This window comes from Apis laboriosa, unplaced genomic scaffold (genome assembly GCF_014066325.1).
Source record: "Apis laboriosa isolate Shangri-la unplaced genomic scaffold, ASM1406632v1 scaffold23_cov150, whole genome shotgun sequence".
Classification (NCBI taxonomy): domain Eukaryota; kingdom Metazoa; phylum Arthropoda; class Insecta; order Hymenoptera; family Apidae; genus Apis; species Apis laboriosa.
Genome location: NW_025222452.1, coordinates 3,075,396 through 3,095,166, shown reverse-complemented (window position 1 = coordinate 3,095,166; position 19,771 = coordinate 3,075,396). Strand labels below are relative to the sequence as shown.

Here is a 19,771-nt window from a genome sequence, read left to right as displayed (position 1 = left end):
GCGGTTCGAGTTCATCGCAGAAGAGTGCTTTTCCCCGCTAGTTATTGTCCCTTAACTTACGCCCCAACTGGGATTATCGCGAGAACCGGAAGTTAATCCCGTTCTCTCGTCGACGAAGCGTTGATCCCGTTTCCGGCGCGGAATATCGGTTCGCGGTTCGAGGAAGAGCGAGACGACGCAGTTGGACGCATCTGTTGCAGAAACTACGGTATCCAGTGACCATAACCACGAAGCAACGAGCCACGGAGAAACCGTTTCCTCCGTTCCAGCTGGAGACACTCGCCCCCTCGGTTTCAGCTTGGCCTCTGGCATTTTTTCGCGAGCACACGTTGCAACCAACCCCGGCGACGATGCCATTTCGAGCGCGTTTCCCCTTATGGGGAAAGGGGGAGGAGGGGGATGTGCGGACAATCGAGATCGTTCGGATAGGGTGGAAATAACAACCGACTGGAAATAAGGAATAGCGTGTTTCTGGATTTCCACGTAAACGAGAGATGTGGAGACAATTTTTTCAGAATCGAAGATCGGTTCAAATCGGGTTTTTTCAACGCATTCTCGGATAAATCGGTTTATTTATATTATTATAAAAATTAAAATAATACGATAATACGCGAATTAAGTTTCGAGCGATTTCGATACACCATTTCGTTTAGAGGTTATATTAAATAGGTTATATTAAATAGATTGAATACATACATTCTAATTAAACTATGTTGATATACTGTTAATATTGTCTATGTGGAGAAACCGATTCATCACTTAATATACATATATATATATATATACATATATCTGATCCATCTATCACCGAATCGCAGGATATGGATTAATTATCTATTATGGCCAAGTTGCCACCGTTGTGATTAAACTTCGATCCAAGTACTGGATCGATGAACATCTCGACTTTACGATTTATATACTTTTCATTCGTTTCATTGATCGAACAAATTGGGAAAAATTTGCCAGAGCTGATTATCGCGTCGGAAGCGGCCCGTTTCTCTCGGTTCGTTTCCCTTGGCGCGGGATACCTCGGGCCGAGGTTTACCTTCTTATGAGAAGAAACGGGGCCGCATAATTTTCCATTAGCCGGAACATTCGCGAGAATCAACACCGGCAAAATGAATTTAAGAACGGGGAGGTTTGCGGTCCACCGGGGGATAAAACCCGTTGCTCGACCTTAAATTAAGACACTTCAAATATTAACCCCCCTTCTCGAACCCTTCCTCTCCACTCCTTTTTTTTTTTTTTTTTTTTTTACGACAAACCGTCTTACGTCCACCCCGTGGACGCTCATTCTCCATTTTCAACGCGGTCCACAAAACGAATTCAACGGCCGAGGAATATTCTCCGCAATTTTTTCCAATTCCACGAGCCCCGGGATCGAGGCGACAATTTAATTCAAGGGAGAGAAGCGAACTTGCGAGTCGGGGCAAATTTCAAGAAGAGTGGTGAGCCCGCCCTTCCCTGCCTTCCCGGGTCCCGTGACGGCAATCCGGACGACATACTTAGTCGTGGAAACGAGAATGGCAGGCCTCTCTCTCCCCCCCTCCCTCTCCTCCCTCCGTATGGACGCCAGATTTTCCACGTAGACGGCCTCCCCCTCCTCGTAACCTGCCGGCAAATCCAATTCGCGGAACAATAACGACGAACTTTGGAGCCGTTGTCAGAGGTGTCCGGCCACCACCTACCCCTTTCCGGGAACTGCTGCTCGAAATGGATACGCCGACAGCCAAGTTTATTGCTCAACCGAGAATATTATCCCTTTCCTCCACGTTCTTACGTTCTCTCATCCTCCTTCCCCTTTTCCTCCCCTTTTTCTTAGAGAATTTTCTTAGAGTTCGTTGCACCTCATCTATTTCCTGGTTCGGTGAAACTCTGTCCTTCACGGAGAGGGAAAGTGGAGGAAAGGGAGCGAATTTGGCAATGGAACGATACATATCGGATTCCGGGGATAGGATCTTGATCGGATTTTTTTTTTTTTTTTTTTTCTCGAAAACTCGCATTTCCCAAGAATATCGAGATTGGATAAAGGTAATGTTGTCGGTTTGAAGTTGGTGAGATGAATATTCGTTGGTTGATTTTTTACGCTCCCGTATATGCCCCTCCTCTTATGCGGTATTTTTTTTTATTTTTTATTTTTATTTTTATTTTTATTTTTATTTTTTTTTTGGATATTTTATATTGGTTTCCACGTGTCGACGATGGCGAAAATTGAAATTCCGCAGTGACGAGAACTCGGCCGTCCGTCAGAACGGTTCTATTTATTCGGCTGGCCGTGAAAAATGTCCAGCTGGCCCTTCCACCCGTTTAATCCGACCCGGCCCAATTAAACTGTCGGCCGAAATTAATCTGCCACTTGTTTGCTATCCTGTCATCGTCTCTTCTTCTGTGACGCTTGACGTACGCTATTCTCGTTGTTTTGTTGTTGTTGTTGTTGTTGTCCTCCCTTCGCGCCCCTCCTCCCTTCCCTCCCTCCCCCATTCCATCGTGTAAAAAATGGCTTCGAAAGATTTCAACGTGTACCTGTTGACGTGTATCTCGCGATGATGGTTCGAGATAAAAAAAAAAAAAAATAATAAAAACAAAAAAAAAAGATTGGATAGATGCGTGGATAACGGTATTATCCAATGTTCGATGAGGAATGGTGATGGTTAGGCTCGTATGATAAACGGTGTCGAAGGCTTTTGATTAGCAAAACTGGGTCGATATCAATCATCGTTATTCCATTGACGTTTACCTGCAATGTTCTTGGATCTCGTAGGTACTTGGAAGTTTGCGCGTCGTTCATTTATCAGATTGCACGCTAATTGAGTTCGACCGACCAAGTTATTACAACAGTGTTGCTTCGAATGCGTGAATATATGTGACTGTTATCCATCGAATAATTTAAAATTAATTATACGCTTTTCAAATCCTCATTTATATATTTTCCCTTCCTTAATCACTTACCTACTCGAACGTCACGTAATTTTGCCAAATGGCATCATGGTATCTAGAATATCCTCGTTATAGGATCTTGAAATTGTTCTTCGCTCGTGTTCTTCACGAGTATTCATTAATTCGTTGATTTTTTAATTTTCAAAAATACCTCGAATCGGATAATTCTAGCACGTGCGAATTATTGCATCGATCGATTCGCCATTTCGTGAAATCCCGTGACGTAAAATCTTGGAACGAACGCTCGCTATTTTTCGCCAATTACAGTCTCGTTGCGATAATTCGGCAACGTGACTAAAAGTTGGGAGGATAAAGGGTCCGAAAAAGATTGCGCCAATTAACGATAACGAGATAAATGAATGACAGGACGCGTTCGTTACATCCGCGAATAAAGTTTCGCGCTGACGCGAAATTTTATATCGATCCTCTGCATGCTGATAAGTCGCTCATCAGCCGAAGAACGGCTGTCAGACGCTTTCGCGCGAACGAGGGGTCAATTATTTTGCAAGAGCGGGCTGATTAGGAAAAAAACAGGAGAGGTTCATCGACCGACTATCGAGTATACGAGGCCACGTGCCGTCATTTATCCTCGCGTTTGATCGTTGATCGTGCATCGATTTGAGAAAATTCTTTTTTTCGTGTAATTAATAACTTTTTTAAACTAACAATGTTGATAAACTTTTTCTACTTCTCGAATCAAAAGTTTAATCTTTCGATCGAATCTTTAATGTTGGGGAAAAATTACAGAAGAATTTTAAATTTATCTGAAACGTAATAAGAAGAATTGGATCGAAGCATCTTGGATAATTATCTCACTGATTAAGGAGACAACAATTTCTCTTGATTGGAAAAATCGAAGATAGGTTTGTGCGATCAACTTCTCACAAAGAAAATTGTTTAATTAGCGGCATTGTCCAGGTAACGGAGCGAATTTGTAAGTCTAAACATCGTTTCTCCGCTCGAGGCTCGCTCTGGTCAAATTGGCCGGTTGTCAAAGGGTTGGTAAATTGCGTTTCCAAGCTCGTGTAAACTTGCACGGGCCTATCGTCGGGCTCATCGAATGCGAAAAGTCTGCCTACGCGAAATTTTGTCAAATGCGATTAGAAATTTAGGAGGGTATCATTGATTAATCCTGTGCAAATTAATCCATTTCATGGGATCGTTCTAGCTCAAGATCGATCGATTTTAAGAGGGAAAGAGGGAAAAGAGCGCCGTTTCAATTTTCGTTGAAGGTAATTCCGGTTTAAATTTTATATTACGTAGGTGTTTTGATCCTCGGTATCGACGTGTTCGTTAACGTGCTGTTTAATTCCTAGTTTATGGTCTTTAATCTTTACTCTTTTCCCTTTGTACTTTCCAAGCTTTGTACCTTCCCCCTTTTTTACAGTTGAACTTGTTTTATCCGTTTTATAGTTGTTTGCATAGTTGGGTAACTGTTTTTTCTCCAGAGTTTCCTCTAGTTTTCAGCTTTTTCTACTTTTACCATTTTTTCTTCTACGCTCTTTTGTCAAGTTCTTCTTTTTTTTTTATATTACATTATTCCCCCGTATTTTTGAGAATTTTTTTTTTTTTATTCATTTACAAGTTTCTTTTATAGTCTCCTTTCTTTTATCTTTCTAATGTCTCAAAGAAAAATATTAGGCTCTTTTCTCTTTCTCTTTAAACTTCTCTATCCTCTGAGATTTTCTCCCCCTCCTTTATTTTAAAGTTTCTCTGTATTTTTCCATAAAAATAGAAGGATAGTTCCCTTCCAGGTGAACGAACAATTTGTCAATGCGTCTATCAAGGAAGATTTCACGCAATCTGGTTGAATTCAAGGAGCGAGAGAGAGAGAGAGTTCTCTTACAAAAGTTTTCCAATTAAATTTTCAGCGTGGCACAGAGCAACGTGCACCCCTCCTCCCCATTTGCGAAAAAACGAAGATAATATCGATCCGTTTGAATCGCGGATAAAACTCGGACATCACGGATGATAGATGATCATCCGTTTATTTCGCCAATTTTTCTCGGCTTATTAGAACACTTCCGTGAATCGGTTAATATCGAATTTTATCCTTTACCGGTCTCCATTAATACACCACGGAATTTTCACGTTCTTTGAACGCGTTATTCGACGATGCACTGCGAATATTGCTCGTCCAAAATGGCTCTGATTGATTCAAGGGTGAAATTGAAAATCGATTTATCGTTTAAGGGTTAATTTACGGCAGCACATGCTTGTATAGGAACGACCTATAGCTGGCGTCGACCCATTTATTGACTCGTACTACTCGCACACTTAACCAACGGCACACGGATATTATTTCTACCATTAAATAATTATTCCTGAATTAATTCACGATACACGATCGATATCTCTTTACTCTTGTCTAAATTTTATTTTTTCTTTCTTTCTTTCTTTCTTGTTTTCCTCTGTAATTTTTCGTCCCCGTTATTTCGATTCAAAAGAGAGAAAAAGAACAAAATGAAAAAGATTCTATAATTTCGAGAACACATCACGAATCCGAAATTAATTATCCTCTAACGGAGGATGGTTCTCGTGCCTCCGAGTCATCATCGCACGCTCGAGGAATCAAATCCTGTTTATCCAGAATCCGAATCTGAATCCGTGATCAGTAGGACGAAAGAAGCGGCGAGGAAAGGGACGAAGAAAGAGAAGGACAACGAATGGAAGTGGAAGGATTCCATTCGGGATTCGATTGTTACGCGATGCAGAGAATATCGATTCGATGTCGGCTGTTGAGACGATTTTTTGGACGGCAGAAAGAAAGCGGGGAAAACTCTATTCCATGGGGTATGACGTGATCGACGTAGACAGCTCGAGGGAGGGAGGCCATTGTTCGGATCCGTCGTTACGCGGCGTACTTTCGAAACTCGACTCTTTCAACTCGTCGACTCTCACACGTTCACAGTCTCAACGGTAACACGGGATAAGAAGTCGGAGCTGAGATTTTCCGGCACCGAGTGTTGGGAAAAGTCCAAAAGAATGCAACACGAATGCAACGCGATCCTTCTCTGGATGAAACTATATTTTTTAGATCGATAAACGAACCAATTTTTGATTCTCGTCTCGTTAATTTCACTTCGTTTTAATGTGATTTTTACGTCAAAGAAGTACACCGTTTACGTTCTTTTGCAGTGGATACAGTTTGATGCGTTTAAATAATGCAATAATGGTGCAAGCATGGTGCAGTAATGCGGTTTGATAAACACAATACTATTCGATACAAGGGACACTTTTTTTTTTTTTACGTGGTGCAATCTGGATTTTATTTCGTTTTTCGCAATATTTACCTTGCAATTTATTTTCAAGTACAGTTCGTTAAAATTTCTCAACAGTGGGCGTTGATGGAAACAGGTAAATCGAGCGAAACAGCGACGCGAAATTGACAGCGTGACAAACTGCCAGGCCGAGAAGGGGAGGAATCTTTCGTCGTGGCGATATATTTTTTTTTTCTTTTTTTAAATCGATCTGTTGGCGCGTTGAAAAATAGGGGTTTGCGGTTTTCCCACCGCGCGAAGAAGACCAGACCGTACGCAATTTGCGGCCACATTTCGCATACGAAATGAGGCGAAATTGATTATCTGGAAACTGGCATTCTCGACTTTTCCAGAAATCTCAAAGTATTCGTTAAATCACCGTACAGAATTGTGAAACGCGAAAAAAGTCGCGAAAAGTTAAATTAATTAATTATAACCTCGAATTATTAATTAGCTGACGAAGCTTTGTTTTAAGCATCGTGGATTACGATAGGTGTATAGTCGATGTCGATGTCACAGTGGGATAAACATGTACGTAGACGGACAATGATGGATGGCTCCCGATGAAAGCATCCAGGATAGAAACGGTCAAACGTCGTCGACGATGACTGGAAAAAATATTTATCCTATGATCGAGTATCCTATGACGAGGATAAAAAAAAAAACTAGGAGAATGATGGAAGTATTTGAGTATTCATGGTGCTTTTTTTTTTTTTATAATTCCTGATAAAACTCCTCCTAAACCGAGTAGAATATAACGAGCATATAGAACAGATTATTCGTTAACAAAAGACGATAATATCCAAGGAGAAAATACGTCGTACGATGGTGATGGAATGTAGCAAGTGTGTTGGCAAGGCAAGTAGAACAAGTCAAGGGAACACAATGACTAAAGAAGTAGAGCAGGGTAATTATGGTACGGACAAGTGGCAAAGACCAGTCATTTAGTTTAGACAAGCATTGTGCTCGTGCAACGTATCCTCTCTCGCGCCGAGGATTTTGTCAATTTTACGAGTTGTACGTACTTGGTGGAAGCCCACTCTTCCGCCAGGTACAGAAATATTCCGAAATTCGAAGACAGGAGAGGTCGAAATTACCTTCAAAATCCGATGTAGCTCGGTATATATACATTGAAGCTAAGCAGCTACGTTAGCAATACAGCTCGGGGCGGATCGGTCGGACTTGGCCTTATTCGACTATCGTCCGTTGCCTCCTCCTAGAAACAATTATTACTACTTGGCAAACTCAAATAGTCTAGCGGCCACATGCATTAGCTAGAAAGCTCTATTATATATATATATATATATATATATATATGATCGTGCAGCTGCGTCTATGCAGCCGTGTGTATGACAGGAGGAGAGAGGAAACGCAACTCGCGTGACAACGTAGCGCGAGCACGTAGCGCGAGCGTGTGGCGACGCTTGGCATGCGAACGAGTGGACTACAACGCGGTTGGATTATCCTTGCGCTTGGAATAATCAACCGTCTAATGGAGTGTGGCGCGGTTAATGAGCTCCCTATCTATCTATGCTACCTATCTATGTGCTCGTTCTCCACCACCATTTCTTTCCTTTCCTCCTCTTCCTCGCCACCTTTTAAAAATATCCACAGCTTTCGTTTCTTCCATCCCACTCACGATGCAAAGTGATTGGACGTGTTTTCTTTAAAAGGAAAAAAAAAAAAAAAAAGAAAAGAAAAGAAAAAAGAACAATTCAAAGTATCTTTCGAATTCTTAGTAACGTCAAAATTTTCGATAAGATTATTATTATTAATATTGTTCGATCAATCATTTAGAAGATCCTCCTCCTAGGTTTCGTCTCCTTGTGTATCTCTGTGCGCAGACGGAAGCGTACGGTTGCAAGAGCAGGAGGCAACCTCCGCCATTCGCCCTCGGCGACCCCCGATAATATCCGCGTCTCGGAGCCACTTATTGGGTAGTTGTCTAATCGACTGTGGATCCAGGTATAGGTATAGCAGCGGTGGCTGTCGGTAGTTGGTGCCACTCCCTCCGATTAGTCTGTTTAACGGCGTTAATTGAACGCGAAACTGCGCCCCGTTGTCGAACAACCCGTTGTTCTTCCATTCTTGCCACGCCCCCGCCGCGTGGAAAACGAAAAGGAAGGCGAAAACGTGGGAACAGCGAAGCTATTCGATCGAACGAAACAATGGAAGGAGGTCGGGGTCCGTTCGGGGCTCGAGTCGATCCGAGTTTTACCTTGGTCCGCCTCGCGGTGAAGGTTATGTCGAAATTGAGCCGAGCCGATTCAATCGTAAGAATGGCAATTCGGGAGAATATTAAACCGGGCTAATTGGAACGATCGAGTGACCCAGTTTCGTCGAAAAAAGAAATGCTTTGACGCGTGTGGAAGAGAGAAAGGTAAATTTTCACGCGAGCACGAGGAAAGGAGGACAAAGGAGGACGGGTAATTAGAGATTGTTTTATCTCAAATTCTTTCGCGTCGATATTTGGTTCGATTTTATCGACGCAACGTTATTTGATAGATCGATTACGGATGGATTATCTTCGTCGAAGATAGTTTCTTCGAGCCTACATCTTGGATATTTTGCATCGAGGTCGAAATAAGGTTGTTTAGATCCGGATCTCTGATCCCCTTCTCGAAACGTTTCTTATCTCGATACGCTTTTACGAAAAACTCGACCGTATAACTTTATGTATTCGCCTTTTCTAACTATCCAACGGTTCGCGTTTACTTATCGATTTTGAAGAGGGCCATGCGATCTCGAAACGGAGGGAGAACGTATTTGCCTCTATCTCCTCGCGATTCTGAGAAAGCTTGAGCCGCTTTTATACCGTGTATTCTATGCACTCGTATCGTGCATTGGTTTTCGTTTCGACGATGCCGCTTTCCCTCCGCTTTCATGGTCTCTATCCGAGACGAAAAAGGAAGGGATATCCTTTCGAAAACGATTATCTATTTTTTAATTTATTTCCGATGAGAAAATTGCTTCTCTTCAATTTTCTATATCATTAATAATTATTTTCCTTTCTCTGTTTCAGAATTTGCCGAGTGCGACGAGAGGAATATTCCCGCCTTCGTCTTCTTCGTCTTCTGTGAAGTTGTTCAACGTTTCCGTTTGATATCGAAAAATAAAGGGGGAGGAGGGGGGGAAAAATCAAAGAAATCGCTCAACTCCCAAGAATCGTGGGAACATCGTGGTGTAAAAAAAAAAAGAAAAAAGAAAGCGTATAAATGAAATTCCACGTCGCGACGTATCGTTGTTTCCGCGATCCTCATCCGCCTCGAGCGGAGTTGTAGAACGCGTAGAAATCGAGATGGGGTTGAAGAGTTAGAAGGATTATCGGTACGCTCAACCTTTAAAATGTCCAAGGAAGACTCGCGCGCTTGAGTGCTCGTGTGCTCTGGGTGTTGCTGCTGTCCCCATCCGGAGGTTAATTAAAGTCGATGATCGAGTCTGATGGTAAGAGTCCTCGTCAGCGGGAAACTGGGCCAATTTTTCCTTGACTTCTCTTCTCGATGCCTTTTCTAGCGAAACAACTCGAAACAATTCCGATCCCCAATTAACTATTTAACCATTTAACCGAGCCTTCCTGTAACCGCACGAGTGACAATATTACCGTATGTATCGATGAATCAACAATTGCTTTCAAATACGTTAATTCGATCACGTCGAGCCGAGTCGGCGGTTGAACGTTGATACACCTTCTTACACTGCTACTCTCGTACCCGCTGAACTATATGGGAACGATGATGAAATTCGATGATGCCATTTCCGAGATCCCCCTTCGGCTCGTTCCCGGCAACCACGGCCGATATCTCGAGGCATCGTCGCGAAAATCTTCCGGATAGATTCTTCTAGGAAAAGAATTCGGGCCGATAAGGGAAGGAGGGAAGCCGTTTCCCTTATCTCCCTCTTCCTGCCGTTCATTGCGGGCCCGCGGATGACGAAGAGCGCGTGATCCAGTTAGACGACTAGCTAAAACCCCCCCTATCCCTCCCCCATCTTCCTCATCTTCCTCCTTTCCACAGACTGATAAGTACTGATTTCCATAATGGTTCCATGTACGAGTACGTTCGATCTATCCTCGCCCCGGGCTACTTTCCATTAACTTATCGGCCCTCTTAGACTCGCTGCCCGATCGATATCGGATTGATTTCCGCTCGATTTCCACCCTTGTTTAATATTCATCGAGACGAACGGGAGTGGAAAGATGGAGATCGTTTAGAATTAGAAAAATATCGAGAGAATCGAAATTGTTTCTCTCCTCTCTTATCTTATGGTGGGAATAGCAGCGGTGGGAAATTGGGACAGCATTACGCGGCAGGGGGCAAGAAACAGGATTTAGAGAAGAAAGATTCCCTCTCTCGTAATTTTTGTTTCGCGTTCCCTTCTTCTTCCTCTCTTTTTCTTCTTCCTTTTTTTCCGGGGGGAATGGTGCCACGCTTCTTTCACTCCTCCGCCAATCCATTCCATTCCCCGAATCGTTACAGAGTTTCAAGCAAAGCCATCGATGATTACTTTTACTAGTCCCTTATCCGACTTCAATTCCGACCCGACTGTGTTCCAGTTCGGATACTCGCCATTTCCATAAAGAATATCCCTCGATTGAACACGCACCAATCACCGTCCGCCGCCCCACTTTGTCCCGCGTCAAAGAGCAATAAAAATTTCCTGCCCGGGATGAGAATTTAAAAATCGAATGGAAACCGAAATTCGAGATGGATAGACGCTTACCACCACGGAATTAGAACTCCTCCCCCCGGAATCTGGCTGGCAAGATGAGTTTTCTAATTGGAACCATTTTCGAAATCCGCGGCTATTTTGGAACAAAGCAACCCGTATTTCGCGATATCGATCGTTTGATTAAATTATCGGCGTACCTTTCCACAACCCGCAGTTATTTATCTCGTACGAGTTTCAATACAATATATTCAAGATCCAAGTTGAATCAATAATTTTCGATATTGCATAATCTTTCTCGATTATCTCGATACGATTCTTTCTTCACGAACTGGAAAGAATATGGAAGAACAATGACGGGAGGAAATGGCATCGACAAGGGATTCTCTTTAGCAAAATTCCTCAAATTCCTCGCTCGAGGAAAATTGCTGGTTTGAAAACGAGCAGCGCACGATCTCCGATCCTTCCCCCTTCTCCTTTCCCTGATCAATTATCGCGCCAACTCTTTCTCAAACCCGAGGAGCAAAGAACGGAACGAAAGTGTGAGAAATTCTCCTTCATAGCGAGTGAAAATTCCTTCGTCCTCGAAACCAGCAGCACCTTTCGTCTCTCCCCTCTGATCCAACGTCGCCAATTATCGCGCGAGTATTCGCATGTTGATAGTCCTCGGAGAGTCGTAGAGGGAAGGAGGGATGATCGACGTCTGAACCGGTTCTGGTACTGGAATTTCAGGGAAAACCGCGAGCATACGCGGAGGTGGCGCGCAGTTAGCGCTCGAACAGGCCTAAATGAAGAACGATCGTCGCGGGGACAGGTGATCGATAGCGATTGCGAGGAGCCGCGTGTGTGCGGCTGTGTGTGTGTGTGTGTCCGTGTGTGCGCGCGCGCGTGGCCGCACAGGGTAATCGTGGCGGTGGCGCGCGGGGCTAGGGGCGGAGAGGAGCAAGATGGAACTCTTCCTGATTCTCGTCTGTCTGATCGCGCCGCCCACCCTCTCGCTCTCGATCAAGAGCAAGCTCAATCCACGGATCGTTCAGACGCGCTACGGCGAGGTGCAGGGGCTCGTACGCTCCTTCGAATACGCCAAGTTCCTCAAGCCGATCGACGTCTATCTCGGGATACCGTACGCGACCCCTCCGATAGGGGGCAACAGATTTTCGCCGACCAAGGCGTCCAGTCCGTGGGAAGGAGTCAGGTGAGCGCAATTATATATATATATTTATTTATTTATTTATTTTTTAATGTATTTTTAATGGTTAGTAGAGTAGAATATATAGTCTTCGAAGTCACTGAACTGAAAGCTTTGGTAATTAACGATGGACGAGGAGACGGGGAAGGTACTTGGAATGTTCGACGACGATGATTCGATAAGAAGATCGAATAATTTGGAACGATGAATTTCTTTGGTAGAAACTCGAATTCGAATTCGCGTTGCTCTTTTACGCTAGGAATCTCGGTAAAGTGAACGAAACAGTAGTTGAAATAAACCTGTTGTTATTTCGCATTTGATATTCAAGAAAGCCTAAAATTTTGGAAGCGTAAACTTTGATTTCCAAAGAACATTCCGTAGACCGGGATCCTTTTAACCCCCTCCTCTCTTCCTCCCGAAACCTCGAACGTATTTCATCGGCATATTTCTCGCGAAGTTATGTCAAACTGCTCCTTTGAAATTCGCCCAAGTATTTAACGTATCCTTTCATACGTCCACCAACCTGTCGTCTGGATAGGACTCGGATTAAAAAATTAAAACTCGGGTAGAATGAAAAATGTTGGCGAAGCTAACATTTTTCTCTTTCTTTTTTTTTTTTTTTTTTTTTTTTGGTTTTTTGTTTTCCCTATTCCAACCGATGATTTTGAAAAATATGATGGAAAGGAGAGGAGAAAGACGGGGAAAAATTTCGTGGACCGACGTTTCCCAAAATTCGCCAAATGCAGGCTTTAGAATATTTCGGCAGAGTTGGCGATCCTCTTCTGCTTCCAACGACTCTTTTCTCGCTCCATGCTGGCGAAGCAAAAACGGAAACACAATTATACACGACCTTAATCTCCATATATTACGAGTCGGAGGGACAAAGGTGCTCGTAACGCAATACACTCGGAACACATAATTAACTAAGCACGGAGTACTTGGCGGCTGGTCGTCAAGAACAGAATATTCTCAAAGCGCATTTTTTCGAAATTTCAAACGCACGCCACTCGCGATGAATCAAAAATTTGGCTCAAGGCTTTCTCTCTTCCCCCGGAAGACCGACCCGTATTTTTACAGAATTAAATATCATATTTCCAAGTACCTTTCTCCGCATTGCCTTAAACAATCTCGATATATCCGCCGTTAAAAAGAAAAAGGAAACGAAAATATATATAAACAATTTTTTTTTTATATCTCTTACTTCATAATTATTATATTACCGTTTTCATCCTTCGTATTTTAAAAATTTTTATCTCAAACGAAGAAACGAGTTAATCGCGTGATAAGTCGAAGAGGATGCGTCTATCGAGGATTTCGTTCGAAATTTCATTTCGCAGTGGATCGATGTGAAATATTTCTTTGTAGGTTATCGGATTCGGTCGGTCCAGTCTGTCCTCAAAAGCTGCCCGACATCTCAAATGAGCAAGAGGCGTTAGAGCGTATGCCGAAGGGTCGGCTCGAGTACTTGAAGAGATTGCTACCCCATCTACGAAATCAGAGCGAGGATTGTCTCTACCTGAACATCTACGCGCCGGCCATGGGTGAGTAATTTCTACACCGAGGAAAAATTACCGAACTCGATTCGACCTCGATTAAGCTCCTCCATTCGTGCCGCCACGTTGATAACAGCTCGAGCGAACAATGTGTATTCGAGATACAAATAGTTGAACGGCTGATGTCGAAAATATGAAAGGATGGAATGCGGCCAGCATTGGATAAATTTCGCGAGAGATCGTCTGGTCAGATGATTTGGTTAGACCGAATCGTTTATGGAACGTTTATGGAAAAATTAATAATAAGCGATTCGAAATGGTATTTCATCTCTTGTTGTAAAAATTCTACGCGATTCTAGTCAACGGATGGAACGGAAATACTTGATTTCTATCTACTGATTCGTGTATACTAAGAAGTAGGATAGGGATGTCGGATCAATCTCGAAGATATATTCGATCTCGATTCACGCGCATTCCGGGAGCCAATAGGATGGAAGGAAATTATAAACGAAGCGCGGAGACTCTGAAAAATCCACTTTATACGCGGAACGATCGTGAACGAACGAACGCGCCGTTTTAATATTAAGCATACTTGTCGATGTCGAATAGCCAAGTAGCTCCGTCGTTCCCTCTCCGTTGTAACTTTCTGACCCCGTTTTCTTCCATCCGAGCTACCGTGATATCAGCAAACATGGCAAAAAACACATAAAACTAGATTTCATGCGGCCGTGTTCAACGTAACTTTTTGCATACCTCATCGTGGTTGCTGTTTCATTGATAGCGTTCCTTCCAACGAGAAAGAATCTTCCAATCTAATTTTTTCTTTTTTTTTTTTTTTTGGAAATTTTTTAATATAGCTCAATTTTTTCCCCTCCTCCCCAAAAAATATATACATTTTTCCAAAGTCGATAAACTTTGAGGGATATTTCGCGAAATGTATTAATCCTCGACTTTTTGTGCTCGACGTTTTTCCTTCGGTCAAATACATGTCAAATATTTATCCGAGAACCGTGCCAACAAGTTCAACATCAAGGAACAAGAATCGAGAGCCTCATGCGATATACAACATTTCTTTCTCCCGTGAAATCTCTCTGAGAGAAGATATTCTCGTTGTCAAATTTATAAAAAAAAATTACTTGTTTGAAAATCGTCCTCTTCTTTAAAATATTACTTGTTTATTAAATAATTAAAACCGCCCTGTCCTTATGTAGGTCACGCAGGAGGAGAATTTTTATTTTTACAGACATATTATGAAAAATCGTGGCGTATGTAGGCGACATTCGAGTCTTGAACCTTGTTTTTTAACGTTTTTCGCGCAATGTTATTTCTCTGTGCCCTACGTTGCAAGGCAAGAGACGGTTTCAATAATAATACATCATGACGTTTTCCCCACGAAATAGGAAATTTTATTTTTTCGCCTTAGACTCACTCTCGGCCCACCCACGTGTACCCCGTTTTTCTTGCACCCTCTTTCGGGCCGGAAATTGAATGGCAAAAGCGTCGAGGAACGCTGCTACGTTTCGTCTTGCGAGATACGCGTACACGTTTCACTGTATTTTTGACAAAATAAAGAGGGGGGAGGGAAGAGAAATGGAAAGGAAGTATTTTTCTAAACCAGATGCATCGTCTTTTCCTTTCTATTCTATCGTTTAATCTCCATCATCGTATCGAGCATCAAAATGGGCAAAAGTAACGTTGAAAAGTGCGTTAATGTCACTCGTGTGAAGATATTACTAAATGACGAGGCAATTTACGAAACGATATACGTAAATATTTTTTCCCAACCGCTCTTAAACGAGAAAATATACACCAATGATTTTATCATATTACTAACCTATCGTCATCGCTCTATCCGGTAATATTTGTTATACACGAAACAATTCACAGTTCAAACAGGACGCCAGTATTCCCGAAACGCGCTTAATCGTTAGACAACTAGTTAGCAAACTACCCCCTCGATCAACTCTATTCCGTTATCAGCTATTCCACGAACTAATTTATCTCCGTGTTGCGAATCCACCCAGGAATAGAGACCGCCTTCATGCTTCTCGAAAAGCATGATGCACGATATTTGAGCAATGGTGCTCNNAAAAAAAAAAAGAAGTGTAGTGGAGGAATTGCGGAGGGTTAGCGAGGGAACGAGCGAAAGAAAGCACTACAAAGCGGCTATAGAGGGTTGTGCATCGAACATTGTGCGGTACAACCCCTCCTCCCTATGGGATCCGGGTCAAACCGTTTTCATCTCTTTCGTGTATCGCGGGCTGCACGTTCGCGTTTCGACAATGAAACATCGTACAGACGTAAATGTAAGCCGGAATAGGAAACCAGAACACGCTACTCTGCAAGTCTGCGCGCGAGCGTGACTACCTGGTGCCGGGGCAGCTGTCCAGAATGCGAAACTGTCGCGGATGTTCTCCCGCCCCTGTCTGGAATCCCCGCCTACGTTCTCCGATTGAAAAATAGTTTGCCGCCCGATACACCTCCCTTTCTTCACCGATCGTGATACGTCATAAACCGAATCTCGAATTATTTGTATAATAAAATAAATTGTACAATTTCTAGAATCGCTCCGTCGTCACTTTCGCTCGACAAAGCTCGGCAAAGGGGAGGATTATTAACTCCTGCGTTTGTCGTTAACAATAATAACGATATTGTTATTTTCGAATTCGTCGTGGGTAGAATCGAAGTTGGAAGAAGAAGGAGGAGGAAAGCGTTATATTCTCCTTCGAGAACGATAATGGACAAACCTGATCCCGTAATTCCCGATGGTGAACGATCGCGGCAACGGCGAAACAATTTTCGATCCGGCTGACGTTTAATAATGCAGAAGCGATGCACGGCTTGTTTACAAACAGGGCGGCGCATACAGATCGCTGGGAAATTTAGCGACAACGAAAGAGCTGTCGCTGTGAGCTCTTAACATTCCGCTCTGGATACGCCGTTTCCCGCAATCCATATAAAAGATTCAACGTGGATCGCCGCTTCGATTTCGCGTAGTCAGCGAAACGGCAGGTTGATTTTATCGTCACCTCGTCGTGAAATTTTATTCCTCGACCTCCTCCTCATCATCATCGTCATCGTCTCTTTTCCTTTCGTCTCTTTTCCATCGAGCCTCAAGATTTAAGAGAGACGAAGCTCGATCTCGAGATGGGTCGATCTTTCGTTTATATTTCCGATCCAGATTGGAATCGAGTCAACTCGATTAATCGGGACACGCTTAAGAACACTAGAGGCCGATCCGACATCCAAGGACACGATCTCAATTGGCAGCGATGACAAGAGGGATTACAGAGCGGTTGATTCTACTCAGAGGTCGGGAAGACGTAGGCTCTTAGCATTACACGTGTTGAGTGGCTCGAATCTGGTGTACGCGTGTATGGAACTCGATCATCTTCCGATGTTGGACGTGTCTTGAGAAGTTCCCTCGGCCATCAGGATTTCCATTCACGGGAAAGATGGAATATCGATACCGAGTATCGGATATAAAAGAAAAAAAAGAGAAAGGACGAACACGTGGAGACTCGTCGTTTACTCGTACAAACCGTGGCATCGAATTTTTTGGGTAAAGGAAGTAAAAGGAAGATTCGTTGGGTATCTGTGCTCGATGCAGGAGAACGGGAGAGCGAGTGATTCGGATGAAATTGTAAGACAGAGGAGAGCGAGGGCATCAAACGCGAAAGGAACCGAAGGAATTCCCTGAATATTTTACACATCTCCCGTCTTCTCGCGCGAACTTTCGTATTCAACTTGGCTCACCTCCTTTCAATTCTCGCCGGGGCTTGTATACTTTTCAGTCGAACCGGTTTTATGGTTGATCTATCGTCGAACCGGATCCACTTGAATATCTATAAGATTGATCGTATCCCGAATATCCAGTATGCAATCCGTATTATAATTCTTAAGGAACTATAACATCTCTTCTCGTTTAATATTCGAGACAACGATCAGTATCTTATCCATTAGACGACACGAATGAGAGAAACTGGCGAGAATCTAGTAAACGAACGAGCTTGACAGCTTGGTCGCTGAAAAAGAAAAGAAAAGAAAAAAAGAAAAAAAAATTGTTTTATCTCGTCGATTCGAGCATTAACGATAGAGGCGTTAAATCAATTTTCGCCGATTATTTATCATTCGTGGAGGGGGAATTGGGCAGCCAACAAGTTCCACGCACGCCCCGTCGTAAAACAAATTTTTCTCCTGCGAAGAGTGATGTAGGGTGGCTCTAATAACGTCCATTCGTTTTTTCTATCAAGACGATCGGGGAAAATAATTCAACGCCTATAAATCTCTGACCTTCGTGTTGGTGCCCCCTCTCCCCTAATAATTAATAAAAATGCGAGATTAATTATTAAAAGGAAAGAGAAGGAGATCAGTTCGGAGTACATCGGCATTGTTCCTTTCCCCCCCGAAAACTTTTATTCGTACGTGTAACGATCAACGAGGAAACACATATCCTTTGTGAGAGCAGAATTTCCAATCTCTGACAGATTAAATTTAAAAACGATCAATGACGTCCAACCTTTGAAAGTAAAATTTCCTCTCTCTCTCTCTCTCTCTCTCTCTTTTTAGGAGAGAATATATTTTAAATCTCGAAATTAAATGGATACTTAACTGGATGCTTAAGAGTAAAGCGTCATCGTTTGATACAATTATTTATGCAGAAAGGGGTGTTAAAAGGCATCGAATCTCGAGCCATTAAACTTCTATCCCTTAGTGAATTCGAAACTAGCCGACCGTCCCGATTCCGATCAAAAATGAGCAAGCCATGTCCCCGTTTCATTATCAATGATTCTGTTTTATTAATATCATGGAAACTTTGTAGAAATTACATATATGTATACAGAATGTTCGACAACTCTATTGTATTCGACGTGTTTCTAAAAATCTAATATTTCTAGAAAAAAGATCGAATAGGAAAAAAAAAAAAGAACATTATTCTTATTCTTTAAACACGTCTTATTGAATCATCCTCCAAACTCTGTATATATATATATATTCAACTCTTTCAAAGCACACGGAATATCCAAGTATTGAAAGGCCAAGTTCCATTGTTTCACCCGATATCGCATCCGAGACCTGAGAGGTTAATGGAAGATCGGGTGAAAGTTGGAGACTCGCTCAATGCACGGCCGCTCGTTTCTCTTCGTTTCAGAAGTTTCCTTCTATCGAAAGGAAAGATGGAACCGGAGAAAAGAGGTTGGCGATCACACGCCTAATCTCGACAAGGAGCTGTGCTCGAACCGTGAAAGAAGATGGCGGCAAGTTTTCCCCGCCCTAATAATCGAATCCCTCCTCGGAAGATGGGGATTATTCGTTCGAAATAGTTGGTTTGCATGAATTTCTTCGAAGCCCGTGGCCCCGTGAAATTATTTGCTCGTCCCGAGCGAACGAAAAGACGAAGTGGTTTCCCCTGTTCCACATCGCCGATAAGATGATCAACCGCCATTTGTATTTTTCGCAACCCCCTTGGTTGCCAACTTGGCCTCGCATTTCTGCCGAGAATTTAGGAAAGATCGAGGATGGATTTATCGAGAGGGAAGGTTTGGTGGGAGAAAGAGGGAAGAAAGTTCGGTAAGTGTAAATCGAGAGCGATGAGGTTGCCTCTTGCGTTCCTCGCTTCGGGAATTCGTACCTGTTCGAAAGTTTGAGAAAAATCTTTGGAAACTTGGAATCGAATCAATCGACGGATATTTAAAAATGAGAAATCATTTTATTAAGTATTTGCCAATTTGTAGTGTATCGTGAGGAAGGAAGAGAGAACGAAGGAAATCTTACTTTTACTTGGAAAATTTTTTCCAACGAAGCGACGATCGTCGAGAGTGAATCATTCTATGAGTGAACGTGTTTTTTCTATATTAAAAAAAAAAAAAAAAAAAAGAAAAGAGAAAAAAGAAAAAGAGTCAACCTGAAATGTCGACCATAAAATGATGCAGGCTCATTAGCCTGAGAAGATGTCGTTTTAATTAATCACGCAGAAGGAGTGCCCCCTGACACGTGCTGGTCTTTAATAAGAGAAAAAAAAGAGCGTAAGCCAAGTGGAAAGAGAGACATCAAAGACTTTCAGGCACTGGCGGTAGGTGAACGGTTGCCTCATACTTGGAATACGAATTACGTTTCACAAAGGAACGCTACCCTCATCTTCGTTGCCTCCTTAACTTATATACCTCTCCCTTACTTCTTGCTCCCTTTTCTCGCTCGAGAAGAGAAGAAGGGGGGGGGGGGGGGGG

The 19,771-nt window shown here is 42.8% G+C and overlaps 1 protein-coding gene across 2 annotated transcripts in view; it reads left to right on the top strand.

Moving 5' to 3' along the window:
- Positions 1-19,771, top strand: part of LOC122713501 (neuroligin-4, X-linked-like) — a 284,705-nt gene that overhangs the window by 53,703 nt on the left and 211,231 nt on the right. For both annotated transcript variants that reach the window (XM_043934039.1, XM_043934038.1), the window contains exons 2-4: positions 9,220-9,641; positions 11,595-12,057; positions 13,417-13,592. In XM_043934039.1, coding sequence (XP_043789974.1) covers positions 11,810-12,057; positions 13,417-13,592 — 424 coding nt within the window. In that variant the 5' untranslated portion in view covers positions 9,220-9,641; positions 11,595-11,809. The remainder of the gene's footprint in view (positions 1-9,219; positions 9,642-11,594; positions 12,058-13,416; positions 13,593-19,771) is intronic.